At 38.7% G+C, this 27,628-nt stretch overlaps 2 protein-coding genes across 3 annotated transcripts; both read right to left on the bottom strand.

Moving 5' to 3' along the window:
* Positions 1-906: 906 nt before the first annotated feature.
* On the bottom strand, positions 907-19,745 carry gls2b (glutaminase 2b (liver, mitochondrial)). The gene is made up of 18 exons (XM_084737945.1): positions 19,319-19,745; positions 17,077-17,176; positions 16,853-16,974; positions 13,777-13,906; positions 13,366-13,445; positions 12,603-12,766; positions 12,264-12,322; positions 11,325-11,357; positions 11,131-11,189; positions 10,896-10,962; positions 9,433-9,483; positions 9,118-9,294; positions 8,830-8,961; positions 7,467-7,559; positions 7,320-7,381; positions 6,665-6,741; positions 3,738-3,801; positions 907-2,374 (listed from the first exon to the last, which is right to left on the bottom strand). The coding sequence occupies exons 1-18, from the start codon at positions 19,501-19,503 to the stop codon at positions 2,218-2,220; spliced, it is 1,812 nt and encodes a 603-aa protein (XP_084594071.1). The 5' UTR covers positions 19,504-19,745; the 3' UTR covers positions 907-2,217.
* A 1,677-nt stretch (positions 19,746-21,422) lies between these two features.
* rdh5 (retinol dehydrogenase 5 (11-cis/9-cis)) lies at positions 21,423-26,721 on the bottom strand. 2 transcript variants are annotated; one of them, XM_084737933.1, is made up of 6 exons: positions 26,213-26,721; positions 25,231-25,318; positions 24,769-25,091; positions 24,407-24,665; positions 22,929-23,092; positions 21,423-22,180 (listed from the first exon to the last, which is right to left on the bottom strand). In XM_084737933.1, the coding sequence occupies exons 2-6, from the start codon at positions 25,260-25,262 to the stop codon at positions 21,960-21,962; spliced, it is 999 nt and encodes a 332-aa protein (XP_084594059.1). In that variant the 5' UTR covers positions 25,263-25,318; positions 26,213-26,721; the 3' UTR covers positions 21,423-21,959. The 2 variants fall into 2 exon arrangements, with proteins under 2 accessions (XP_084594059.1, XP_084594051.1); XM_084737925.1 differs by having other exon boundaries at positions 25,231-25,321; positions 26,213-26,720.
* Between the last annotated feature and the right edge of the window lie 907 nt (positions 26,722-27,628).

Genomic DNA, 27,628 nt, shown 5'->3' with positions numbered 1-27,628 from the left:
AACATAAAATCTGTAGCAATGTTGTCAGAATTATGTAGTAAAGATTTAATGTGGGCCTGTTCATAAGTATGTTTTCCTCACTCACCTGAAAATAAGATTTGGGATGCCAGGGATGCTTGGGGATCCCAATGACATTTATCAAAAAATGTGAAGTTGAGAGCAGTTTGAAAGACTTTATTTGACAATGTTTTCTTATTATCTGCTGGTGTCTTGACAGCTGCAGCAGGACGTCCTGCCTGTCGCTACAGCGGAGAGATATGAAGGATCTGTCAGGACCACCCCGGTCTGTACAGGTGACCACAGTCTCTCTGGACATCAGGTGGGTCTTATATAACCTCTTGGCTGCTTCATAATGTTCTTTTTCTACAGAGATCTACAGCTTCCACCAATGATGCTCTGCCTTTACCAGCTGAGATTACAGACACTTCTTTGATGGTGGCACAGTGCCATCTGGTGGAAGTCAGGGAAACTGAAGCACGCGTGTTCGCCTTCATCTTAGCCTGTATCAGCTACACGAAGCAGGTCACAAAAGGGACAGTCTGTCAACACTGATTAACTCTTAAATCTATAAATAAAGTAGAGGGAAAGTCTTTTAAAATGAGCTGCTGGGACTCTGCATATAAAGGTTCATCCTCTCACTGCTGAATGTCTCTTACATTATGTTTTTCACTGTTTCCTAAAAAAAAAATAATAATAATTATGCGGCACACACTCTTACACTAATAGAATTTAAAACAATTCTATTCCAACCACATCCTGACAACCCCAGACCTCGCCTGCTGCTTCTTCATTATGTATTCCTACATTCGGCTGATTTAGTACGTGCTGCTTAAAATTTTATAACAAATTACTGGCTGCATGACGCATCCGCTACCAAATAAAATCAAAACAAAATGAAGCAATGGGTGGCAGATAAATAAAACATGTTTTAATGAATGTCTTCAAAAATGTCAAAATATTTCACATAATAAATCACTCTTTGGAATTTCTTGTTTATACAGAGTTAAAAATGCATACATGTGATGATGCTGTGTGTAAGAATGTATTTATGTATCAGGAATCCAGTGCACTTGTATTTACAGCTGAAACACATGATATATACAATGTATCTGATGTTACGGTTGTTGGGATCGGGACAGTTCACTAAGTTTTATGCCAAAACTGGGATTTTGCATCCAAACATAAATGTTGGTTTGACACAGTTAAAGGTTTCAACAAGGCACAATAGAATAATACAAGGCAGATGCTATTTGCACCCAGAGTAGAATACCAAATGTGTCTATTTGCACCTGTGCTGGAATAGCCACTGTTGCTATTTAAACTCAGGGTGGCATAGCCAATATGGCTAGTCGCAACCAGGATGGAATATCCAATATGGCTATTTACATCCGGCTGTATATAGCTGGGTAAAGCAGAGACAAGCACACAGACGTCTGTAACCAACAATCCTATTTGCACCCAGGGTGTAAATCAATGTGGTTATTTGCAGCCACATGGCACAGACAAACCATGATCCTAAAGCCAAGTAGTGTTGTTGCCTAAACCTGACAAATCAGCAACTGTGGATTGGATAATAATATTAAAAAAAAAACAAATGTCTAAAACTAAAAAGTTAACTCTGCCTTCAAATTTCTGACCAGCAGGAAGTCCTGTGCATAAGCCACTGACCCACCACAAACTTACTGCTCTTTAGAGCTAAACCAAGGGGGTTGAGTGTGAATAGGCAAATAGCTGCTATATAACTATTCTCACCCAAGTGCAAATAGACACTCATATAAGATAGGCAGATAACAGTAAATGTACTGTTTAGTGTTTTGTGAGTTTATCAAATCTGCTCTGCTATATATAAGCCCACAAGAATCTTCTATAACATGACTGTGTCCAGGTTAATGGTGTATCAGCAGGACTGATCTGACTCACAAATGTTGTATTCTCTTGGCTTGTTGTGTTTTTTTTATTTCTTCTCTGCCTATAGTCTGTATTACATTTTCTTGCCTACTTTATATTCTATTTGTGTGTTCCTACCATTTTCCTTTTAGTTATAAATATCTTCCTTTACTGCAGTTTGCATAGCTCATTTATATTTATATAGTCATTTTCTGTTCTTTGTTTGGCAGTTATTTTATGTGCTGCAGAAGGCGCTTCATATTTCAGAACTTGACAGATTGCACAAAAACCCTGACATGTTAAAGTCTGGGGATTCTGTTTACAGAGACATCACACCATGCCCTCGATGGTGTCCAGCTTCGGGGGATGCTCAGCCTCAGTGTGTGGTGTTTCCTGCTGCCTGAAGACCTGCTGGTAGTCTTTAAGCACCTTCACTATCTCGTCATGTCCGAACTGCAAGGCATCATCGACCGGTAAGTTCCCCCACCTGTACAGCAACGGGTAAAGGTGAACATGGAGAGAGAAATCGGCAGATAAATTATGGAGGAGAACTCTCAGCGGTGCACCTTTAAATATTTATTTAAGGATTCACAATATGTGTTTTCTTCTTAGGATGTATTAATACATTCAGACTCTTGGGCTCATCTGTTATTAAAGGAAAATTCTGGTTTATTTTCAGCTCGTGCATTTCCTATAAATGCTCCAAGCTCCACTTGGAAAAATACCAAAGACATGTACAAAAACTTTGTGCTGTTCAACATGAAACAAACTGCAGTAAGCAGAACAAGGGGGTTGAAAATTACAGGCAGATGCAACAACTTACAAAATTGTTCAACAACTGAAATTGCACGAAGAATGGTGAGTCGAGGGTCTGCTGTTAAAATGACATTACATTTGGTATAGAGAACATTATGACTTGACTGGGACTTGAAACTCATATTTTAGGACTTGGGGCTTAACTTGGAACTAGCCTGACTAGGAACTTGACTCAGGACTTGAGACTTAGACCACCTCTGCTCCAGAGGTCAGGCTAACTTTGCACTTGCAACCTCCATTGGACAGATTTGAAGAAACAAGTAGTTAACTCTCCAAAAAACACGATTTTTACATAAATAATAAAAAACATTTATGGCAAATATGCCATGTTGAAATATACTCAGATCCATTATTTTTCATTCTGTAGTTTCCAAGTAGTGCTCCTCATATATTCAAATCAGAACAATCATTTTTTTTTTGGTAGACGCACATATGTTTTAGTGTCAAAATGGTATTTTCCCTAGCCCTCCTATTTTCCCATCTGGCTTGATGTAGCTTTCTACATAATGACACAAACGGAGTCACCCTTTAATAGCATTATTTAGTATGATTCAGGGTAGATATAAAAAAACATTGCTTTTTAATATCATCCCTATCGTTTTATCCCTCCGAGAACCTTGTTAAAATAAAATTAATACCACCAAAAAGATGCAGATGCAGTCAACCTTAAAGTACCTACTCTGTGTAGCTGAGGTTATGTTTGTACATTTTTTTTCTAAGAGATAAATTGTACATTTTCAGTTGAAGGTAAAACCTTTTACTTTCATTCAAACATTTTTTTTAAACCAGGTAGTTCCACTAGGAAATCACAATCTCAGGGGACAGATGGAAAAGAAGAACTTCTCCGTGTTGGTTATTCTGAGCAAAAAGAGCTTGCAACAAAAGGACAGGAAAAAAAACAGTTTTATCTGAAAACAACAAAAACCGACAAGAAGTTACAACATTTGATCGTGATCAAAGGCCAATCATATGGATCTGTGAAGAAATTCAAAGCCAAAGAATGAAAAGACTGAAGTTACAGATGCCGATCTCACCTGTCTTCTACAAATGGATCGACCTTACAGGTTTCAGTGAGGAACTTCACCACCTCTATGTGACCTGAGAACAGACAGAAACAACAACAGTTTCCCCCCAGAGAATCAGACAGAGACAGTCTTCTTCTGATAACTCAGACAACACAGTTTACACTTTGCGCATGATTCACGATTTACAAGTTTATCTAATAGCACGACACACTGTGGGTGGAGAAAATATAAAAATGAACGACAGGGGAAAAAAAAACTGATGTATGATTAATCCCTCCAGAGCGCAGAAGCTCTGCCTCTTGCATTAGGATGAAAACAGTTATTACTCCCATTTTTATCCTGTAAACAAATGACTTGCTTACAAGGCTCTTTTTGAAAAATGTTACTGTTGAAGACGCTGCAGTGGAGCATTAAATCTGTGCTGTGAATAAACTCAAAGACCACAGCAGAAGAGAAATAATCGACCATATGGTGCTCTGTAAGGGTGTGCGAGCTGATTCATTAGTGGTTTTGTATAATGGGAGCCAAAGGTACTGTGTCTCTACAGTTAATCACAAAAACAAATGAAGTGAAAACTAACTTAGCACTAATTACTGCTGCAAGTGTTGAAACAAATAATTTAACAAGCCCAAATATTTCTCTGTGTCAGTCACAGATAAACACAAGAGCTCTAGTATTTTTTCTTATTTTACAAATTGAGATAAAAAATAAAAGTTAGGAGCAGAAAATATGTGTTTTTTCTACATAACTCCTGACAGACTGAATGAAACAATGTGGACATAAAGGACAGCAACATACAGAAGTGTCGACCTGCTGTACAACACAAATAAAATACGGTCATCCTTTCAAGTAGGTTTAGGCCTAATAGAGGTTTGTGGGTTTATGATAGAGGTGCTCTTCAGTTGCCATGTCAACCAATCCTCATTGTTTTAAGGCTGAAGTCTGTAACTTTGCTGTCATCTTAGAACCACAGCGACCATGTTGGAGCATGTAGTGACAGTGTTGCCTCACCTTGTCACTGTTGGTATCCAGCTGTCAACCAGAATGAAATGTAGGTGTTTTATCATGTGTTCCATTAGCCGGGGCAGGATGGCACATGTGTGACAAGCCATCAGTATTTCCAGCAGAATTTAAAGTGGCAGTCTTGAAGATTTCCGTTTCAATAAATGTCTGTTAAGCCACTATCGCTGATTGATGTAACACCATGCTGACTGGGCCTATGGCTCACTGATGAAAGTACTGCAATATTCATATGGCTGCAGCACTATGAACTTAGTGTCTGTGCTAACATTCCTACAAGAAAAATGCTGTATAAAATTACTGATAATGTAATGTATATAAACAGATATTTACATATAAATGAAGAATGCTAAATCATTGCCAGATGGTAGTCGATGAATGCTGACATTGCTGCAAATGCAAACAGCACTTTTCCTACCAGTGCAGCTTCACATTAAAAGCATTTAAAACTCCAGCGAAGTCAAAATCAACATTTAAGTATTTTTACTCACATATGTATTGTGCAAATACGTCACCTATAAGCCAGAATCTAGCCCAACAATGACAAAAAAGTCATTTTGTAGATATTCTTGGGTATAACAGAGGAGAACGAGGCTCACTGAACAGAACCACACCTGTGAAACTTCATTCACTGAATTGTGTGAAACTGGATCATATTTTATGGAAAAAAAATCTGATTTTAATGTCTAACGTTCTCTATGAAACAAATCAGAGTCATAAAGATTTTGAGCTTGTAAAACAATGGGCCTCATGCAAGAACATTTTTGTATTTTTCGTACGAAGGGCTTGTACAAACACACCACATCAGATTCAACAAATACTTGTAACTTCAGAAAACCGTGTGTTTATGTAAAACCGTGAGTACATATGCATGAGACTTGTAAATTAGCATAGTTAACGCCCCAATAATACCATATATGGCTGCGCTTCCTGCTCCATATGTCAGGAAGTGTTCTTTCATGAAAATGGCATCAAAGAGTAAAAAGAAGAACTATCAGAGATCCATAAAGGAAAAACTGTCATTTTAGCAGGGCCACTGGCAGAATTAAAAAACCTGCGTCTTCATGAGACTTCATAAACCTGCATGTGCAGATATACGGCCAATACACCTGAAAGCAGGTAATAGCAGATTGTTGAATGAATGATGATAGGCTTTATAGGTAAATTTACAATTATATTATAATTTGAAACAGTCAAAGAGTAATTTACTTTCCAAAATCAAAATGTCTTCAAACTAATGAAATATACAGTAGTGAAAAACTTGAAAAATTGGTGAATGCCATAAATTCTCTTAAGTCACTTGTACGCACCACCTACAAACAAATCTGTTCGTACGAGTGGTTCTTGCATGAGACCCATTGTTCACAAATAATTCCACAGCCTGCAGTTGTATTTGGCAATACAGCCAATCATGGACAGGAGTAAAAACCAACAGGTAATGCCAGCCACATGCGCTGCTCAAGCATGTAATGTGAATTCGCTGTTAGATTAAGAACTGCAGATGACACAACTTCTCAGCCATGTAATCAGCTCCTTTCACTGCACACTGCTGGTCACAGACTCGTGCTGTGCAGCATAAAGTCATATCAATGTTGCTCACAAAAGGGAAAAACGCAAATTATTGCCTGATTCTTCATAAAAATGACAACAAAACTAAAATGTGGGACAGATGTAGCCACCCACAAGTGTTACTGTCTGTCACTGTCTCGTGTTTTACTGGAGTTCATATTTTTCAGCTTTTTTAATGCTGCCTTTGACCTTTAACAGCTGAGGATGTCTTTGTGTTACAGTGTTTATTTTTTTTTTCCAAGTGCTCATTCAAATTTGCTTCCTGGCTGTTTTATAGTTTGCCTGATTTAGTGCTGCTCACTCAGCAAATATCAGGACCACAGATGAACAGATCGTGCGGGGCTCACCCTCTGCTGCAGCGATATGTAGCGCTGTTCGAGAATCATAGTCTTTCAGGTCCATGTCCATGGATGAGAGAGCAAACCTGAAGGAAAAAACAAATACAATTCACCAATGCTTATTGACAGATAAAATAAAAAAAAAAAACACTGAAATGAACATGTAATTTTGTCCAGATAGTAATAAAAATATAGAACTACAATACCTATTTTAGCATTGAGCCTCAAATTAAGGTAACCAGCGTGCAAGTACCAGTTTTATTGTTTTCAGTTATGTAGATAAGCTTTATGTGTATGAGATGTTTTACAAACCAGACAGAAATAAATTACAGAAATCACTCTTAAGATGATTAATGCCCAACTGTGGGAGACTTTGAACTGAACTGTTTGACCATTACCATCATCAAGACCCAAGCAAGAGAATATTTTGGATAAATGGTGTTCATCCCACCAGTTGAGCTCCTGAGACTTAAAATGAAAACCGTAAAATATATAACAAGTAGGATTTTTTTACTACTGTTTTTTTTTAGACAGCTTTGTTTGCTTTTCACTTAATTTGCCACCCATCTGTATTGTACGGTCCTCAGCACCCAGGCGTGGTGTTAACATCCTGAGGGCCATCTGTTCTCCAGGAAAACAATAATCAGGTTTGTTGGTGATGTACCTTCTCAGCGCAGACACGTCTCCACTGTAGGCGGCGAACATCAAATTGAAAACAGACTTGTTCTGAAAACACAAGGAAGAAATGTAAACACAGAGGCACAAAACACATTAAACATACCAGAAAGAACAAACTAACAAAACAACAAACCCTGTCGTCTCCATCTTGTCTGCGTGGGTCCTGCTTCTTCACAAAGTGCCTCAAGTTGTCATAATTGTGAAAATTGAAGAGCGACACGAGCTCCTGAAGACAAGATACAGTAGAATAGTTAGAGGGAGGAAAAACTCAGGAAAATTCTGCATTATTTCTATGTTTTAAAGGACCAGTGTGTAGAATTTAGTGGCATCTAACAGTGAGGTTGTGGACTGCAACCAAATGAATACCAATTGCCTCACCCTCCCCTTCCATGTGTGCAGGAGAACCTATGGTGGTTATGAAACCTGTAAAAAACACAAAAGGCTCTTTCTAGAGCCAGTGCTTGGTTTGTCTGTTGTGGACTTCTGCAGAAACATTGCGGTTTAAAATGTCTGCTTCTGTGGAAGATGACCCACACCTTCCGTAGATATAAAAGGTTCATTCTTACGCTGCGTTCAAAACTCAACTAAAAGACAGAAGATCCTCCTGAATTTTACACCCTGGACACAAGCTTACATCTTGATTATATTGATTATTTGTCCATTGTTCAAGAACTTAAAAGGACAGTTCACCCAAAAATACATATTTTTCTCCGAGCCTGCAGTGCCATTTATCCATCTAGATTGTTTTGGTGCGAGTTGCAAAGTTTTGCAGATATCGTCCATGGAGATGTCTCCTCTTGACTATAATGGAACTGGATGGCACATGGCTTGTGAGCAGTACTTACTCTGCAGTAGAATCTATCAGAACTACTTTCTTTTCTACAAGGAATTGTGCCTCCATGAAACTGCTCACTACAAGGTCTGCGAATCATCACAGACGCACTGTGAATTTTTCTAATGCATTTGCAGAAGCTGAGTGCTATTTAGTGCCATTATACGGTAGACATCTCTATGGCTGATATCTCCAAAACTGCAACTGCAACTCACACCAAAACAATCGAGATGCATAAATAGCACTACAGGCCAGGGGAAAATATGTGTTTAGATTTGTGGGTGAACTGTCCCTCTACACTGACTGTCTGGCACAACTTGTAAGATTTGTAAATTTCAGAATTTGGCGCCATCTGGCGGCAATATATAAAAACGATACTGTAGCAGAGGCATTATTATGGACCCAACTGCTTTTATTGGCATGACCCGTCCTACTCTGCCTCTGATTGGCTGACCCTGATATTCTTACCCTAACCATAACCAGTCTCACTCCTCACACACAACATAATCAATAAAGAAAAGCCAATGAGAGGCAGAGTAGGGCCTGTCTTGCCATAAACATAGGCCACCAGAATGATTAGATGCTGCAATAAATTCTGCACATAATGGCCTCAATCACAAACAGTCCAAATGCAAATGCACAAAAGAACGACTGCTGGTCTTGCCTCACAGAAGTGTATTCCCCGGACACTGTTTCCAACTCTGTCCAGCGGAGGAGACCAACACATCACTCCCATGACGTTGGGGATCACCAGCAGTATTGCACCGGACACCCCGGACTTGGCCGGCAATCCCACCTGGCAGACGAGAGCGAGAGGGTAGATGTTTGTTTGAAGGTGCATTTCCTTCACAGAGTAGGTTAAATGATCACACCAGATACCGGTTTTAATTAAATGTCATTTCTCTTGTGTCAGGGTGGAGTGATGGTACAGTCACCTTCTAAAGTTACTCACATGAAAAGCCATCTGGCCAGAGAAGTCATACATGCCACATGAGTGCATGAGACTCAAAGTGTTTCGCACGGCCTCGGCGCTCAGGACCCGCTCGCCTGTGATTGGACAGATCCCTCCGTTGGCCAGCGTGGCAGCCATGATACTTCCTGATTCACAGGTCACTTCGATGGAGCAAAGCTGAGACCAAAAGAGGATCATATCTTGTTTAACACCATTGAAATGATTTTCAATCAATATGAGGCTACACAAGAACAACTAAAGGTTGCGTAATGATTCTTCATAAAAAGCTCCATTCAAGGCCGAGCAGTTATTTACCTGGAAGTAGAAGTCCAGGGCATCGATCATGTCTGCTCCCGGAGGAAAACACTGGTGAGTGAAATATGATCATCATGACTGACTGACTGAAGTATGCTGGCCTTGAACTGTTCAGATACACTGAAGCAGATGACTTCACAGCCACAAAATTATTACACTCAGCACAGCTTCCAGGATCAAAAAGTCATACAAAACCCCGCTAACATGATTACGAGGTGTGTGGAAGATGTATGGAGAGGTCGTGGAGAAAGAATCACAGTCGGCCTCAAAGATTATTGGTCTGGATACGTGATGATGGTGGCCAAAAATGGATGGAGGGATGAACGCTTAATATTTTACTGGATATCTTCAAAAAGAACGTTTTAGAAATGATGTAATTGTATTTTGTGGCTGGAGATGATTGTAGGCATGTCCAATAGACTGACAAAATCTTTCAAATAAACAAGAACAAAACAAAATACAATGGAAATTATGTGTTGATCATGCTGAGAACGCTGGAAAAAAAACATTTAGAAACTGTATTTTTACCGATCAACATTGTACCATTGTAACAACAATCAATCAATTATTATTTAGTTTCAGCTTTTCCAATGTGGGGATTTGCTGTTTTTCTGTCTTTATATCACTATAAACTGATAGAAAATCAGATCTAGAGTTGTCATGATACCAGAATTTTAAACTTTGATACAATAGTAGTATTAAAAAAATACAATATTAAAAGTAACTCTTTTGATACCATCGCAAAGAAAAAAGTCCTAAGCACATAAAATCTTTTTTTTTTTATTAACAACCTGCAATCAGTGCTGATACAGAAAACACACTGTCTGGTTTTGCTGTTGTAAACCATATTTCAGACAGGACAATAAAAGCTGAACTGAGGTCTTGAATGAGCACTTTAAACATGGCGATCAGGACATCTCAGGCTGTTCATCATCTGTTTTGTGAATGAATGGTTCATTAACTGTGAACATTTTCAGACTGTACACTAAAAAAGGGAAAGATTTGGAGGTGTTATTTATAGGTTATTATGCAATGGTTTTACTGCTCTGGCCCACTTGAGATCAAATATGTGGTCCATGAACTAAAATGAGTTCCCCTGTTCAAAGGTAAGGAAAAGACAACTTTTCTTATTTTCACTTGTTTTACATTATAATTCTGCATTTGTGCCAAATTCTGCCAATAAGGTCTAGCAAACTGTACATACTAGACCTTTAATACGGCATTTTCTGCAGTTTCTGACACATTATAGACTAAATGACTGATTGATTAATTAATTAAGAAAATAATTGGCAGATTAGTTGTAAAATATAAATACAGTAGTAGTTTGTTGCAGACCTATTGATGTGCCAAAGCTAACATGTGATAAAAAAACACAAGTGAATGCAAAATCTTTATCTCAAACAGATGCAACAGAAAATAAAAAGCATTTATAATCCCACACATTTGTGCTTTCTGTTACTGACCTTCTTCTCTTTCATGTAGTATCCAATGGCAAAATTTCTGTCGCCGGTTTCTTTTTCTGACTGGAACCTGAGACACAGAGGTAGAATGGGTCAATACTGAAACATCAATAATGCAATACACCAGTGGACAGGCAATTTGCCTAGCGCTGCTTTCAACCGTCTTTGAACTTAGCCATGCTAAATGAAGATATATTAACATAAAACATCAGAAATGTATTTGACAGAAAAAACTCACGTGGCATTGCTGAATCCCACGTACTCTTGTCCTGCCATCTTTTTCACAAACTCCATAACCTTGGTGAACAAAGACAAACAAACTGTATGTGTACTGCAGCACACACGCATCTCTGACCGCTGAGGTGATCGTGCCACAGTTTCATATTCATGATCAAACAGAGAAGAAACAGAGAAGAGGCTACTTGCACTTACATAGTCAAACTTCTCTGCCTTATTTGAACGAGGCTGAAAACAAAGAGAGAGTCATTTGCTTTTGTAAAAATATGCTGATTGTAATTGAATATGACTCCAGTGGTACTCATTGCACAGTGTGAGACAATACATGAACGCATCGCTGATTGCATAATTTAGTATCATATTATCAGCCGGTACAGCAGGAGGAAAGATATGCAGTGATCATAAACCACAGAGCTCAGCTGAGTTCAAAACAGGACAACAGACAGCTCTTAAAAAAAGCCAATAAGGTAAGATTTCTCAATTTTTTTCATATATTATGTTTTAAAGAAATATGAATAACTTGCTGCTGCCGTTTTATGACATTTCCCTCTGGCTCTGTCATAAAGATCATCATCACATCAACAGACTCACTAAACAAGCTGCAGGCTCTAAACTAGAACATACTGCACATTACAGGGCCAGATGGGGCTGGTGGGACTTCATTATCTAAAACAAGTCACTGTTGTTCTGTAAAACATAAACAAGATGAATATTTCTGCAGAATCAGTTTGAACACATTGTTCTAGTTAAAGAAATCTACACTGTGGTGAGAAATGTGTCAATGAAAGTTAAAAAGTAGCAACAATAACAGTCTTATTTGTTAACTAAATGTGTTTACAACAGTAAAACATTAATTTTGTGTGTTCACATTATGTGAAATGTCATAATCAATTATTTTTGCTGACTTTTATGTGCAGAAAACAGCAACATCTCCATGACCGGTGAGAATCCTGTCGTCTTCTCAATATAAAAAAATCTAAACAGTCGCAAAACACACGTGTGGCTCCGAAGTCCAAGTAATATTTGGTCAAATTTTCTGTGTCACTAACCTTCAACTAAGAGGAGAGTGTTTTACAGTGCGGTATGTGTTGACTCAGCTGTCGCACAACTGTCCATACGTGTCGCCGTGTTTACCTTGATAAGAGAGCTGATCACTATGGCTCCAGCGTTCACCATGGGGTTGTGGGGCTTATCTGGAAAAGTAGTTCAAGAACAGTACAATAAAAGTGCAACTTCTGACATAAGCTTTATTGGAATGCAACTAACAATTATTTTACATTGCTGTTGTGATCAACCAAATGTTGCCTTAATTGCTGTTTTCTGGCTGGTTTTATCTAACTGATAATCCAAAACCTCAGAGATTTAGCAGCAAATCCTCATTTTTGATTTAAAAACTCTACAAATGAATAACTGATCATCAGAATAGTTGCAGACATTTACGTTCCTTCACAGTGATGGCGAGGCCTTACACACCTTCATCATCAAGCGAGAGCATGTTGAACTTGAGTCCACTGGGCTCCATGCCGACGTAACGGTGAACCTTGTCTGTCCCCGCCTCGTGGACGGCGATGGCGTACTGCAGGGGCTTCACACACGACTGCAGGCAGAACGGCTGCTTGGTGTCTCCCACTGAGTGCCTGTAGGAAGAAGGCAGAACAGACATTTAAGAGCCAAAGAACATGGACTACCAGAGACTTCTCTGTTGGCTACTCAGCAGCAGCCCCGAGGCGGTTTGAGGGTGAGGCGTTTTTGCTTGAGGGTATTTCAATGATAAAAATAGGAGAAAGTGCAAGCATTGCTTATAGCTTGTTCAGATTTATCCTCCGCTTTTTAAGGTCTAAAAACTGCAATGATCGAGCTTAATAATTTGATAAAGAATTTATCAATACCACAAAACAGTCTCACACATTTGCATCCATTCATTAATTTACAAATCCGTTGAGAGTGAAAGTTCATTCCTGATGTCTGAAACAGAATCTGACATAACAGTCTCATCACAAGGCAGTGGTAGCTGTTCTCGAGCTTTCAATCGTATCACAGGGTCTTCCTCAACATCAGTCTAATCAAGTCAATCACAAGATAGTGTTTGACTGCTCCAAATATTTTTTATTTGAATATCAAGAACTCAGCAACAACCGGAAAACTCAATCTGCTGAGGAAGATCGTGTGCCACAATCAAAAGCTCCACAATAGCTACTAAATGGACCTTTGTCGAGTACAAATCTTTAATTCTGACCGTTGGCCATCCACTGTACACAGAGACACGCCCCACAGTTCTGGGTTAAACTTGGCCAGCTGGGGGATGTAGTCTGCAACCTAAAGGAGGAATACACAAGAAAACCAGAGTGACAGTCAATTTAACATGAAGGAGCTCAGTGTCACAACTAGAAGGATTGCAGCAGAGTTATTCCAAAATTATTTTGCATGAACAGAGAAATGGAGAGAGGAAAAGCTGAAATGAAATGTGATTCCTATAGTTTGCATTATCTGGTATATACAGTAATCAGTAACCACATGTCCAAGGCTTAGACAACAATGTTTCACTTATGTTTTTACACTCCTTGTGTTCACTCAAGAACTCTGACAAATGATAAAACCCATTTTCCATTTATATACAATGAGGAGCAAACAAACAGCACATGCATACCTTCCCATCACCTTTGTTCTGCACTGTGTTGTAGATTTCGTTTATCTTTTGTGCAAACACATCAAACTCAGGGATGATGAATTTCTTTCTGAAAGCCTGGATCAGCAGGACAATGTTTCCACCGACACACCTGAAAGAACAACAGCATAACGCAGGAGCACCGACTGAAAATAAAACACTTTTTTTGATTTTACTTTTTTTTTTTTCACAATTGGTTACGCACGTTTCTCGATACAGATTTCACTTTTCTTTAAACTTTTCATACAGTCAGCACAACTGAAGTCAATGTGGATCACTTTTCATTGCAACACTAAATGCATTCAATGACCACGTCTTTCAAAGTTCATGCACTGTTTTCTGATGGCCCACCAAAACTGTATTCACCCTCCGTTTTGCACGTTTATATACTTTATACTGTTCTAAGACTAAGACAGTCTAACTGTATTGGACGATGCAGCATTTAACTGTTCTCTCCCATCACTCACTCTCCAGTCCTCAACCGCATAGATGAACTCTTTTCCTCACGGTGGTGTAAAGTTTATTACTACATGCAGCCACATGATCATATGTCTCTCTTGGACGGAACGACTGCTGGATGCCTGAACGTATCTGCACAAGACTGCCAGAGGTGGATCAGATCAGGCATGTAAAAAGTTTCTCTCCCAGGTGTCCCTCTACCAAGAGAGGACATGCCAAACGCAGAAGACAGCGTGACTAGCTACATCTATATCTGTAGCTAGTGGTTTTCAAACTGGGGTCAGAGGACTACCAAGTTGGAACAACAAGGAAAAAACAAGGTTGTCCCTTTTGATTGTAATTTATAGTCATCCTGGTTTGATCATTTCTGAATTATGAATACTTTATCATCTTCAAACCTGAAAATAATAACAGTACTTAGGGGTCCTTGATCTAATGTGCATTTATTTTGAGGGTCCTTGACTTGAAAAAGTACGTATAGTGAATATGTATAGTTTAATTTTGCATAGCTGGAATCACATTAGTTCATTTTTGTGCACTTGGAATTACTCTGTGTTAAAGTGTCAACAAAAAAAAGAGAGTACTGAAGCATATTGCAGCATTTCTGATTCATTTTTGAGACATAAAGTATACTTATGCCCTTATTTCTGTTGCAATGGAAGCTTGTTTTGTGCTAAATAAATAAAGAAATAAAGATATTTCAGGAGACAATTATTATACCAATTGTAATGCTTTCTGATGTTAGTGGGTTTTATTTAGGACAGCTGTTACTGTTGGCAGACAGATGTCAGTGTTAGTGTAATAGATTTGATCCTGAGACGTGTGTCAAGTGTTATGGTTGGATTTTGGATGTGAAAACTGAACTCGGTGTAGAGAACTGTGTGTGTTACCAGTTGTAAATGTGGTGTGCGTGTGTGTTCACTGGTGAGAGTGGAGAGCAGCAGCTGTCAGCTATCAGTCTGAGCAACAGGCCTTTGCTTTGATCAGCATGACAGTAAATCAGGTTGACAGGTCCTGACACATGCTACTCTGACTTTTACACCTCCAGGTTCAGGCTAACTAATTTAAAGAAATATGAATGATTAGTGGCTTATTTGGACAGCTATACTGCTGTGTTTTTGTTCACTGTTATATGTTATTAGCTATAAGGTAAATACCAGATTAGTTTTGGTTCAAGAAATTTACAAAAACTAACAAATTATCTATAATAACCAGGTGAAATGATTGACACTGTATGCAAAACATTGTAATCCTGTGCAATTTCTGTACTGAACTTCATTATATGGTACAGTGTTATACAACCTACTTTTCGCCCGTCAAATACCTTGAGGTGAGACTGGGGGTTAATTACATGACCACTCTGCACAAACCAAGCCTTAAAAGCTTCCTTAGACCATTCAGCCAGTCTTAAAAAAAAAAAACAATTAACGTTCACAACAGTATCAGCTGCATTACAGGATAAAAGTGTTCACAGCGCTGTGCCAACCTCCTGCACTTCACACTTCACCGGATCACATTCTTGTTAAACTTGTCATAAGTTCCTCACGAAAAGCAATGTAAAGTATGTCCTGAAGACGAGGGAGGAATAAAGGTAGAGACAGGCAGAGAGACAATCATGCAGCAGGACACATACAACAAATCCTTCATTACAAAGGATTGTTAGTGGAAGGTCAGACTATAAATAGTTTGGTCTCATGCCTTCACCGGGCGGCGAATGGAAAAAGAAACACACACAGAACGCCAGAGTTGAGATTCGAGTCCATTTTGAGGAGCATTGTAGAGGAGCAACACTCAGAATCAGGCAATCTGATCTAATCTGTTGTTATATTTCTTCTCAACTCTGTGATTAAATCCATATTTCTCAGGCAGTGTCGCTCATTAAAGCTGTCCAAAAGTTCTGTCACTTTGTGAGAGTTGCTGCTCTGCTGTATTAGAATTCATCAACTTATGTAAAAATTTAAATCCTTACATAATTTGCGGGGTTTCGACAAAGTACACACAGTAAATAAACCCACAGCACATCAATATCTGCTGTGTTTATGCTTCTCAGCTCTTATATAACGTGTGAGTGGCCCTCAGGATGAAGATGTAACTGGACTGAGAGTTAATTTCCAGGTGCTGCACATCGTACTCAAAGAGGCAGTTCACCTCGAGTTTGTAGATACCAACCTCGAAACCAATCGGCTATCGTCTCATGATGATTTAGCCTCTGAGGGCCATGGCCAATGTTTCAGGTGCTCTGCTGTACCCAGCGGATTTCTGGATTATGGCCAAGACCTCCTCCTCTGTGCACTAATCATAGTTTTCCATCCAATTAGTAACTTGAGACGCAATAATGGAGTTGGAAGCTAATCTCTATAAATGGGTATCTACTCATGAATGGAAATAAATAATAAAAAAAAGCTAATAAAAAGTCATACTGTCATCATACTATAGCCACTGGGTTCTGAGATGGTATTTCAGTCAATGCATTCTGACTCCTCTGGTCTTAGAATCACACGTCATTATACAACCCAAACTGATAAATATATTAACCTTATAACCTTACGCATGATGTGATCCAGCTCTAACTACTTGTCCGTCTCTTCCACTGTCTCACCTGTGGAAAAGGTCTCTGTCCATCATCACCTCACCAACAGACTCATTCACAGCCTGTCGAAGTTTCTCCATGCAGTCCTTCAGACGAGGGTCCGACGGGTGAAGGCCTGTTTTCTTCAGGGCCTGAAAACAACAAAGGACCACATGAAAACATGACGACGGATGGATGGATAAATAAATAAATGCTCATTTTTGAGGCTGGTAGGCGTTTCTTTAGCTACTTACCGTCGTAAAGTACGAAATAGGAACCTGCTCTTTGCCGTCTGTGATGGTGTAAAAAAGCATGTCTTCCACTCCAGAGCTGGCAGGCTTTGAGTGGACATTCCTGATGAAGTGAAGAATAAAGTCTTGAAAACAGGAAAGCGATTCTCGTGTGTTATTCACTTACACATAGCTGAAATTACACTTTACTATTTTTTTTTACTATAATTAAGTTAGTTCTGTACATGATTTATGAGTTGCAGGACTGATCTGGACTGTTCCTCTTAATATAGGCAATTTGGATTAAATAGTTCTTACTTTTATTTTTTATCTTTATGTTTTCATTTTGATTGGTACATCTGCAGTGTGTATGCATGTTTGAAGCTCTGCTGGATGTCTCATGTTGCTTTACCTCTCATATTAAAGTGCTGATTGCCTCATTTATAGCTGACACGTGCTGCTAACTGACACCTGACCGGATGTGACCATGTTCGTAGCAGTGAATTCAACGCTGAATTCTCCTCCGTTACCCGTTTACACTATTTAATCTGTGCATCCCAAGTCCATCATAACTACTATTACATTTTGAAATTCAGTGTTTGAGTGTAACTACCCGTATTTATCAAGTGCAAATGTATTTTGGCCCAGTTTTTGGTGGATTACCAGGAAAACCAAAGCAAGTCAAGCAGAGCTGAGTCGAGCTGTTCCACGTAATGGAAATCCACCACGAAATCCTCTTTCAGCTGCCTCAGGTAGACAGGGTTTCCTACCAGACACACAGTCTCTGCCACCTTTTTTCCCCTTCACTCGCCTCTCTAATGTTGACTTTGCCACATTCCATGCCCCCGCCAAAAATCTAAAAGTTTTGGCCTTTGTCCCATCTCCATCATCTTCTTCTATTCGGCTGTCACACTCTTCATTCTTTCCTCCCTCCAGATTATACAACTTTCATGTGATTTTTCTGCTGGGTCATCCTTCTTCTTTTGCTGCGTGTTTCCTTGCTGGCATATTGTCCACAATGAATATTTAAAAAAAATGATAATGTTCCTATTCATATCTTTGCTCTGACCATCCCAGGTATCTCAGACCAAATAATGACTGGTTCATGTAAAGGACATTTGTAGCATCAATGCAATAACATGTTTGGGGATTGACTGCTAAAACTTGAACAGCCCAATATATAAAATCTTATATTTGTCACATTTAGTCCCAAATGACCTGACTTCATCCTACAAAAGTACAAATCTGATGTTCAGGTACTCTACTTGTGTATTTTCTTTTCATGTAACTTCTCTTTTGCATCTCAGAGGGACATATTTCACTTTCTATGTGCATTTGACAGCTTTACTAACTTTAAATGTGATTTTTGCATATAAAACATTTGAAGAGCTCATTAAATATGATGCTTTGTTTAAAATCAAACCACATAACAGTACATACAAGTAGGCTAGAGCTGAATGGTTATTGGTTATAGTTTGCTTATCATTTAAGTCTTTTTTGTGCAAAAATGACAACCATTTTGGTTAAAGCTTCTCAAATGTGAGGATACACACTTTTACTTGTACTCAGTGATGGAAGAATTATTCAGATCCTTTCCTTGAATAAAAGTACTAATACCACACTGAAAACACTCCATCACAAAGTAAAGTATGTAAGTATTCACAGCAAAATTTACTTTAAGTACTTGTTGTGAAGTAAAACGGTGTTTTACCATACATATCTTAAGTTTCTGGATTAATATAACTGTTGCATTTTACTGCTATAGATGTTTAAAGTTTACCTAATTCTAACTACTTCATATCCTGTTGGGTAGTTTAATCTATAACAATAAAACCATCATATGTTTGTAATGACAATACATTTTTCTGGCCAATAAAAGAGGGGTTTTTTTTAATAGTTTATAATTTTCTAAACTCGTAAAGGAACACTATATTCTAAGCTGAAGCTGCCATACAAATGTAGTGTAGTCAAATGGGCCTAATGTATCATAAAATGGGAATACTCGAGTAAATTAGGGTACAAAGTAAATGTACTTAGTTACTTACACCACTGCTTGCAATTGAGTATTTTTTACAGTGTGGCATTACTTCTTCTACTTGTGTAAAGAATCTGAATACTCTCACCACTGGTGAAACGTGTCTAATATACAGTACGTGTGATAATTACAGGTGCAAGTAAAAAAAAAACTCGTTCAACACTGTGGGTGAGACGTGACCCGGCAGGAAGACGTCGACGCTGAGCTGTTTATCACACAGAAAACACTCACATTTTGGGATTGAAATGATCCAAGTGCGTAGGAGGAGGCGGTCGTCTCTGGGACGCCGCGGTGGATTTGGTGCTCAGACAACATGCCGCTGCCGGCTGGATGATAAACACCTTCTTCTTCGCTTCTGTGTTTTTGACGATCAGCTGTAGAGAGTTTGTCAGACGCAGCGCTCTCAGACAGTTCATGGCTGCGATAAACGGCAGCCACAAACCGCCCTGACGCTCTGATGTGCGGCAGATATAAACACTGACGGACGCTCCTCTGAGCTGTTCAGTCGGCTGCTCGGCTCCTGAGAGGTCACTGACTTTCAAATGACAGGGGGGAAGTTTTGATGCCTTCAAGTGTCATCGGAAATTTGGCATTTCAACTTGAACTTTTTTTTTTTATTATTGACCTGGGATATGGAAGCGTATTGGTGCCGCACTAGAAAAAGTAAAAAGTGATCAGTGTCACCTTATAATGTTAAAAGTTTTTTGTTAAGATGTTGTTTAATGTTATAATAAGATATTTTAATTAGAACCTGACTGATATATTGTTCAACCAATATTATCAGCCTTATCACAGCTATATTGGTATCTGCTTGTTTTTTTTTTCCCTATATGCATCTTTTGAGGGATCATAGCAAAAACGTATCTTTACGTATATATTCTATATTCTGTATAAAAAGTATTGGCTGATATATCGATGTGAGAGTTTTTGTACTCCTAATATCTGTATTGGAACTGACCCCATGAATCAATCAGTCAGGCCATAGTTTTGATTTGTTAAGAATGAATTTTCACATTCGTAAGACATACAAGAAACATTTCTTGTTTTAAACACATACTTTTTTATCTGGTTATAAAATTAAAAGTGTCAGTTATAACATAAACTTCTAGCGTTATACGTCATAATATTATAACACCACCAACAACAACAACAATAATAACATTAATAATAATAATAAGAATAATAAGAGCATGTAATATTAAATGTTTCATATTATAACAAGATAAATAGTATGTTATAATAAGTATTTTTTGTTATAATGTAGGTTGAAGGCTGTATTTCATAAAAATGTGAGAATATCTTGATCTAACATAAATTAACGCCTTGTAACAATAAACTTTTCAAATTATCAAATTATCACATTCGTACACTTCAGTGTCCATAAAGTTGCTCTGCACTACATTACTTAAAAAAATAAGACTATATCTGCAAGACACACTCGTTATTAAAGACCAAACATGAGCAATAAGCTGTATTTAAAAGAGAAAATATGAATTTACAGGGGATACTTGAAAGCAGCAGGGAGTCTAAAAGATAAATAACAGGCACGCCCCCTTATCTGGCAGCTGTCACGTGACTGACAGTGCCAGTAGCCAATCAAGAACTAACAATGTGTTTGATAACAGAGGTCTGCCATGAGGATGTGTCTCTGTCCACCAATAGGCCTGGTAAGAATAAAACACATCAACACAAGGTTTGTCTGAGCAAGTCTTTGACCTGTTGTGTAACATGTTCATTGATATTAATGAAGAACAAGTTATTATTATGATCAGCCTCAGCTGAACATGTTCAGTGCATTCAGTCACTTCTCTGATAACTAACTGAACTGGTAGCTTTAATGAACCGTCCAAGCAACAAAAGGTTCTCATCATGAATGAAATTAAGTGCAGACTAAGCAAACTGAAACACAGGTGTAACAGCTCATTTGTGTGAATGTAATATTTCATAAATCCCTTGAAGAAATTTCTTCAAACTAGGAAAAAAATAACCGCTTGGACTCAAGGATGAACTGATCAAAAATGGCCTCAGAACAGTTTCAGCCTGAGACAATGTATGTGGGCTTCATGCTAAATGTTGGTGGAACTTTACAGATCTTTGCTGGTTGCATCTGGCAGTTATGGTGGCATTGCAGCAGGCGGTTCACTATCTGTTGCCAGGTGGGGAACTGCACTGTAGTGAGTGACCTCTTCTAGTTTTAGACTGCTTTAAAACAAACAAAAAAAAGTGTTTGAAAAGGTTTCATAAGCCCCAGGTCATACAGTGTCTGTCTCACCCCATAGTGGAGTGGAGTACTTTAACAAAACATGAAACAAAACATGAAAATTACCACCACGTATCTGTTTTCATGTTTCTTTATACATCTGTTCACATTCAACATTTTAGAAACCATCATGATGTGGCTACACATTGTTGTAGCCTACAGTGTAGACATTTGTTCATGGTATTTCTTTCATTTATGTCCACGATAAGCTGATCTTTGCCTTCTGAGAAATACTGTTTCTTGATAGTTAAATCCAGTTTATTTAGCCTCTGATGGTTCACAGCATCCATATCAAGGAACATAAATAAGTGTCAAAAGGCACGGCATAGTGTTAACAAACAACAGTAAATTACATAATACAGTATCATTATTTTCTTTCATACTGTCTTACCTTCTCAAGCAGACAGCACTGTTACATGGCAGATTATGCACATATAAATATAAGAATTGCAACGTCAGATCATTGCCTGGCCACTGTAGATAAGGAATATGGGTGCTTTGAAAGGCAAAGGATTAATTTAATTGAGTCAACCTCCACGCCGCATTGAAATGACACAAAACGACACAGAAAGGCTGATAACTTTGAAGACGTTTCGTCAAAGTCGTGATGAGTTACACGCTCTTTGAAGGACGAGGCAGCACCAGCTTCAGCCCAATATCGACGACACAGGAAGGCATGTAAGACAGGGGGATCCAGATAAGCTTGGCATCCCAGCCGGCGCTGTATCTGGTGCGTGGGTGAGCAGCAGTCAGAGCGTGCTCCATGCAGTTGGTCACCTTGGTGAGGTCGGAGTCGCAGACAGCGTTCATGATCAAACGCTGGACCTTGATGTCTGAAAGTGAGGAGAAATGAAAATATATACTCAACAAAAAATAGAAACAACATTTTTCATGAGTTGAAGTAAAAGATCTAAGACCTCTTACGTGCAAACAAAAGGTGTATTTGTTTTGTTCACAAATTTGATGAAATCTGTGTTAGTGGGCACTTCTCCTTTGCCAAGATAATTCGTCTACCTGACAGATGTGGCATATAGAGATGCTGATTAAACAGCAGGATTACTGAGGAGAGCAGAGTCATGACCGGCCGTGTTCTGCCTCTGATTGGTTCGTGCTCGTTGCCTTTGTTTGGTTGGGAGTGATTGAATGGGGTAAGAATATGACATGACTTTGTCCTCCTTGGGAAAAAGTTTGGCATCTGCATCAATCTATTTATTTATTTATTTATTTCATTGGCCTTTTATGACAACAGGGATTGTGAATGTGATCAAAATCATAAATGGAAAATAGACAGACAAAGAATTTTGTGTCACATGTCAAGTAAAAGTTGACACATCTAAATGTGATATGTACTAGGTGCTGGATAGAAGTGTTTGTCTAAAAAGAAAAACAAAAGTCCACAAACTAGACAATGCTTCCACAAACATTTATTAATACTCATGATTACAACTTTTTTGGGAGCATTATCTAGTGTGTAGACTCTATTTTTCCTTTTTCATGTCTCAAAAAAAAAAAAACAAGTGAAGTGATCCTCACTCATAGTTTGCACTATCAGTCCAAATAAAATGTGGCACTTCTACTCACACTTATCCAGGTACTTGTCTCCATAGCTGGCTTGTACTTCAGGGCTGAGCTGGTTCCAAAGGCGATGCAGCTCCCTCTCGAGGGGATCGAGGCTCGTCACCGCAGTCTTGAAAAAACCTGGCTCAATGATGCACACGTTGATTCCAAAGTAGTTTATATCTCTCCTGAAAACAGAAATGTGATGTAAAATAGCATTTCACAGACCAGTTCATAGTGTTTTATGAACATTTCAAACAGAGCTTGAAATATGTTTGTGGCACTGGCTGCAACCTTCTGCATAAATTTCTAACGTCATAAATGGACTTAGTGTAGTTGCGTGAGTGTAAGAAAGGAATCAGCATTCAAGGGATAGTTTGCATCATTTGAATTGCGACTGTATGTGGGACTTATCTAAAGACAGTAAATTAGATGTCATATGCTATACATATATAAGTGTATGCTATACTTAGATAGACAGATAGACTTTTCCAGTGGAAACCAGTTATACAAGCCAAATATCACTATCTCCAAACCAACCAAACTCCATAAGAAAAATCAATAATTTTACTATTGGAGTACCTCTGTGTCAGTCTGTTAGTTTGTTTGTGTTATTGAGTGACTTCTGTGTTTTAAAAGAATAGTTCATAGTTCATAGTTCACACAGTAACACAAACAAACTAACAGTAGAGGGCAGCGGCAGCTACCAAGTTGACAACTAGCTGACCAGCAACTCCTACGTTCTGCAAGGAGAAATGAGTGATAGAGTTTGTTTGGTTTGGAGAGAGTGATTTTTCGCTTACATATCAGCAGTTTCCCATCAGAAAAGGCTGTCTGATGGCAAAGAAAGCAGTGAAAATATTACATATATAACATATAACATACACCTAAACTGGTATAAATTTTTTAGGTGAACTCGAGTGGATGAAATAATTTTGGTTCAATCAATCAATCAATACATCAGCTTCGTATACCGGCTCTCCTGCTGCTAGGTATCTACTGTAGCTCAGACATTTACTATCATTGTGTATCTCATGCAACCCCACTTCAAAAAATACAAACTATACCTCTGAGGGTATTGGTTTATGGTAAGTACCGCTAAATTAAATCTTTGAGAAGCAGAGAGAAAGACCAATATTCTTATCTCTCTGGTCTCATCAGACAATATTTGTCTGCCTGGCATCTGCTGAGGCAGTTTGTTTTGTGTATTGCAGCAATTTTGTGGTTGGAATGTGTTTTACTTCTCTAAATGAGCCGTGTATTATTGTTTGCCTTTTATATTATTAGGAATATTAAATGTAAAACCCAGTCTGCAGCCCAAATCTCCCTCGTGGGACAAAGACAGGAAGATTATGACTTGACTATTTGTCCTCATAATTAGAATTTAGGTCTTATGAAGAAGAGAAAAACACTAGTGGCTCCACAAAATACTACTTTAATAAAGCATGCAGGTTGTTGCCGTACAGTCTTCTCTGATGTTGGTGAGGCTGTGTAAGTCTTACCTGAGGCAGTCAGAGAAAGACTCCACTGCAAACTTGGAGATACAGTATCCACCGCCGTTTGCAGCCACCCTGCCCAGCACCGATGCTACGTTCACAATACGGCCGTGAGCCTTTTTGATGAGGGGCAGGAAGGTCATTGTCATGGCAATCACTCCATTCATGTTGACTTTCAGCGTGCTGTGGAAATCCTCCACTTTCATCCACTCTGAAGGGCCCATGGGTAATGAGCGTCCAGCATTGTTCACAATACCCCAAAGTCCTACAAACGGAAATGAAAGACAAAAGGTGGAAGAACACATTTTGTGTTATGATCTGCTTTGTGGAATTTGATTAACAGAATCACATGCAACATCATCTCTCACCCTTCTCGCCGACCTCCTTCTTGGTCCACTCCATGGCTCTCTGGATGCTGTCCTGATTGGTCACATCCAGCAGGGTGGTCTTCAAATAAGGCCCCGCCACCCTCTTCAGGTCATCGGCTCCCTTTTCTGTGAGACAACCGGCCAGCACACGAAAACCTTTACGATCCAGCTTCTTACACAGCAGGTTTCCGAACCCCGAGTCGCAGCCGGTCACAAACACATATTTCTCCGTGATGTTCTCAATCTCAAGGCTGTCTCTGTACAGCCACACGATAATCCACAGCACCACAACGGTTCCACTGATGTACAACCAAGCATTTTCCCTGAAACAGACCAGAGTTTGGACAAGAGAAAAAGCAGGGAATTAACCTTTAGAGATGTGTATAAACCTGGAGGTCCAAAGGTCAAGCTACAGCTGCCAAATTAATGCCCAAAACATAGAGTAGGATTGGTATTTCTTACCCTAAAAGGTCGTAGACAAACTGTGTATCCATGCTGCTCCCAGGATTTGAAGTGAAGTGGGGTTTTGGTCACCTAGAGGACTTAGTGCCTGCTGAAAAAACATGTTGAGCAAATGTTACTAGGTATTGACGTGGCAAGCTGCCAAACTGATTTTTCAGAAATGGAATGGAAAGTAGAAATACTTATCACAGGAATTCCAGTAACAAAATCCCTGCTCGATTTCATAATATTCTCAGTTTTACTAAAGCATTGTCTTGGTTTATTGAACCTTTTTTGCAAACTTCGGGGATACAATGGATTTGTTCATTGAGGGCCTTAGCAGAGGTGCTCGTAGTACAGGACTGCTCTGGGCACATGAGAAATATTTGGATAATACTCTTATGGAGGAAAGAAAGAAAGGCATTTGTAGGGGAGGCAGCCCCGAGGAGGGAGGGGTGCATTGTTTTGTAGCATAAATTTAATGCCCGTGACAGAGCTGCTTAAGCTTCTCATTGCGGAAAGCCAATTAATTTTCTCTGGCTTGTTAGCAAGAGAAAAGAAAGAAAAATACATTTCAATAAGTTATGTTATCCAGGATATCTAAATTGCCTGCAGAGTTGAATCAGATACCCATTCTGTTGCTCTTGGCATGACAGCATTCATTTAAAATAAATGATTTTGTAAAGTTACAGGTTAAGAAAATTTAATTTACTTTCAAACCAGTTAAAATATACCTCAATATTCACATGTATCAATATAATCTCATAGAAAAACTTATCAAACTTAAAATCACAGTTACTGTTTGCTGTAAATGGTACTAACATATATTTAAACTATTTTTTGTGGATTAAATTGCACTTTGTACCAGAAAATTGTGATTATTACCAATATTACAGAGGTTAATCAGGAGAAAAACCTGACCCTTAATGTGCAAGACAGACAAAGAACTTAATTGTAATTCAACGGTGAGCGATATAATGCTATAAACTCTATTTGATCCTACCTTTTTCACTTTTTGAGAAGTGATGGATCTCCACGAGTTATCCGTCCTCTTCCTTTTCCCTTTCTGGTTTTTGTTCTAGTCTTAACTCAGAGAGGCTGGTCAGGGAGAGGCTTTATCCCTCCAGTTTATCCCTTAAGACAAGTCCACAATTGGTAATCCCCAATCCGTAACCACTTGGTTTGTGCATGTGTGTGTGTGTTTAAGAAGAAAATGCAGTGGTGGGAATTACAGAATTTTCTGTACACAGTGTGAACTTGGATATCAAATAACTTTGTTTTTTTTTAGATATTTCATCTCACAGTACATGATCTACTTTCATATCACGTCAGGCTATTTCAAGTATTTCACAAGAAATCTAGCCAGTTCCTTTTTTAGAACCTGCTGGTTCCCAGGGCATACCAAGTACTTTATGTTTTAAGAGTGTTAAAACAAACTTAGAATAATCCCACATGTTGAAGCCTTGTGTGCCCTTAAACACATGTGAACAATCTCACTGGCTTATTCAGTTCACTGACCCAATATAACAGTTTTATCAGTGTAACAGTATAGCCACTATATTCTATAACTTGTTAATAATAGCAATGCGTGTCTTAAAACTAGTCAGCTCACACTGCTGAGGTTGACATTGGCTTATCAATATACAAAACCCTCATGCAATCAGGAAAAGTATTTTGTATAAACATGACTTGTTCCACAATTGCAACTTCCATAAAAACATTTATGACTTGAAACTTTGTCAAAATGTTGTCTTAGATTAAGCTATATTTTACACTGAGATTATGAGAATTAAGCAAAGAAGAAAAGGCACACTTCTATGCCACGGCAACTGTGAACTGAAGGATCAAATGTGTTACCAAGTGGTTCTTGACACTGGTTTAGTACGCAGTGAATTGGTTACCAAACATGCCTGCAATTACGTGATTTAACTCAACTGCCTCGTGTGTCGTCGTGACATAACTTTCCTTCACGTCACACATTCCACCAACTGTCCAATCACTCCAGCCAGGCAAATACTTATCCAGCTATCGTATTTAATGGTTTAGCAGTTGTTGCAAACCTTTGACCCCAGCTTTTAAGTTCTTAAATGTTGATTATTATTTTGTCATTTGTCCTTCTGTCTTCCACTTTTGTAACAGTCATAATTAGACCATAAGTCAAAAAATAAATACAAAACAAAACAATGCCTGAGTATCTCTTTTTAAGGTGGAGGAACACCACAGAGGTTACAGGAGGTCTTTGTGACCAGCGGCCATCGAAGTGTACAACTCCTACCTCCTTCTGTAGGAAGGAGAGTTGAATCATCAGACACTGGGAACAATAACACCTATAATCTGCGCAATAATATTTACTGCAGTATTATTTTTGTCAACATTGTGTGCAACATTACACTATTATTTTCATGTACAATATTCCATT

This window comes from Lutjanus erythropterus, chromosome 2, assembly GCF_056507025.1.
Source record: "Lutjanus erythropterus isolate fLutEry1 chromosome 2, fLutEry1.hap2, whole genome shotgun sequence".
NCBI classification, from domain to species: Eukaryota; Metazoa; Chordata; class Actinopteri; order Lutjaniformes; family Lutjanidae; genus Lutjanus; species Lutjanus erythropterus.
This window is presented reverse-complemented; position numbering and strand designations above follow the sequence as displayed.